Source organism: Arachis ipaensis, chromosome B05, assembly GCF_000816755.2.
Source record: "Arachis ipaensis cultivar K30076 chromosome B05, Araip1.1, whole genome shotgun sequence".
Classification (NCBI taxonomy): domain Eukaryota; kingdom Viridiplantae; phylum Streptophyta; class Magnoliopsida; order Fabales; family Fabaceae; genus Arachis; species Arachis ipaensis.
In genome coordinates this window covers 132,251,573-132,252,243 of record NC_029789.2, presented here as the reverse complement: position 1 = coordinate 132,252,243, position 671 = coordinate 132,251,573, and the positions used below count along the sequence as shown (strand labels likewise).

Below are 671 nucleotides of genomic sequence, written 5' to 3'. Positions count from 1 at the left end.
TAACGAAATTGTTTGTTTCCATACTTTTTACTGGATAATTTTTGTTGCAAATATGCTTTCTTAATTACATATTTTATTTGCTTTTTGTTTTTGTTTTATCCTTTTTTGGGGTTAAGTTTCTATATATTTTTCTTATTTGCATATATTCATTTGCATTACTTTTGGTGGGATAGGATATAATATTGGCGGGTACTTCACAAAATGTTCAAAATGAAGATCTCCGGAGGAAGCTTGAACACTTCGTAAGTTTGAGCATTCCTTGTCTTTTTATTTATTTATTGTTTAGGCTGCGTACATTATATCCTTTGGGTGTGGCCTTTCCTGGAATCTTGCGTGCGTTAGCGCACGATGCTTGTGTATTGCAGGCTGTCCTTTTATTTATTTATTATTTTAAAAAAAACTACATTTTCACATTTATGATGGTTCATTCTCCCTTGAATAATTTTGCAGCAAGCAAAAGTGAAGGAATCTCTGGCAGTGCTTAGGCCTTACTTCAACCATGAAAGTCCAGTGACTGCACTTGCAGCACTCCAAGAATTGGATGTACTGGGAACTATGGACCTCAATGCACCCCTAAGGGATGAAACTATTCCTCAACAACCACAGCAGCAGCTGCCTCTGCAGCAGCAGCCGCCACCAATGCAGCCGTCGCCATCACCACCGCCGCCACC

General features: G+C 38.7%; 1 protein-coding gene across 1 annotated transcript in view; it reads left to right on the top strand.

The window, feature by feature from the left end:
* Positions 1 to 671, top strand: part of LOC107644220 (translation initiation factor IF-2) — a 10,018-nt gene that overhangs the window by 8,289 nt on the left and 1,058 nt on the right. Inside the window, exons 3-4 of the mRNA XM_016348030.2 lie at positions 174 to 242; positions 451 to 665. Coding sequence (XP_016203516.1) covers positions 174 to 242; positions 451 to 665 — 284 coding nt within the window. The remainder of the gene's footprint in view (positions 1 to 173; positions 243 to 450; positions 666 to 671) is intronic.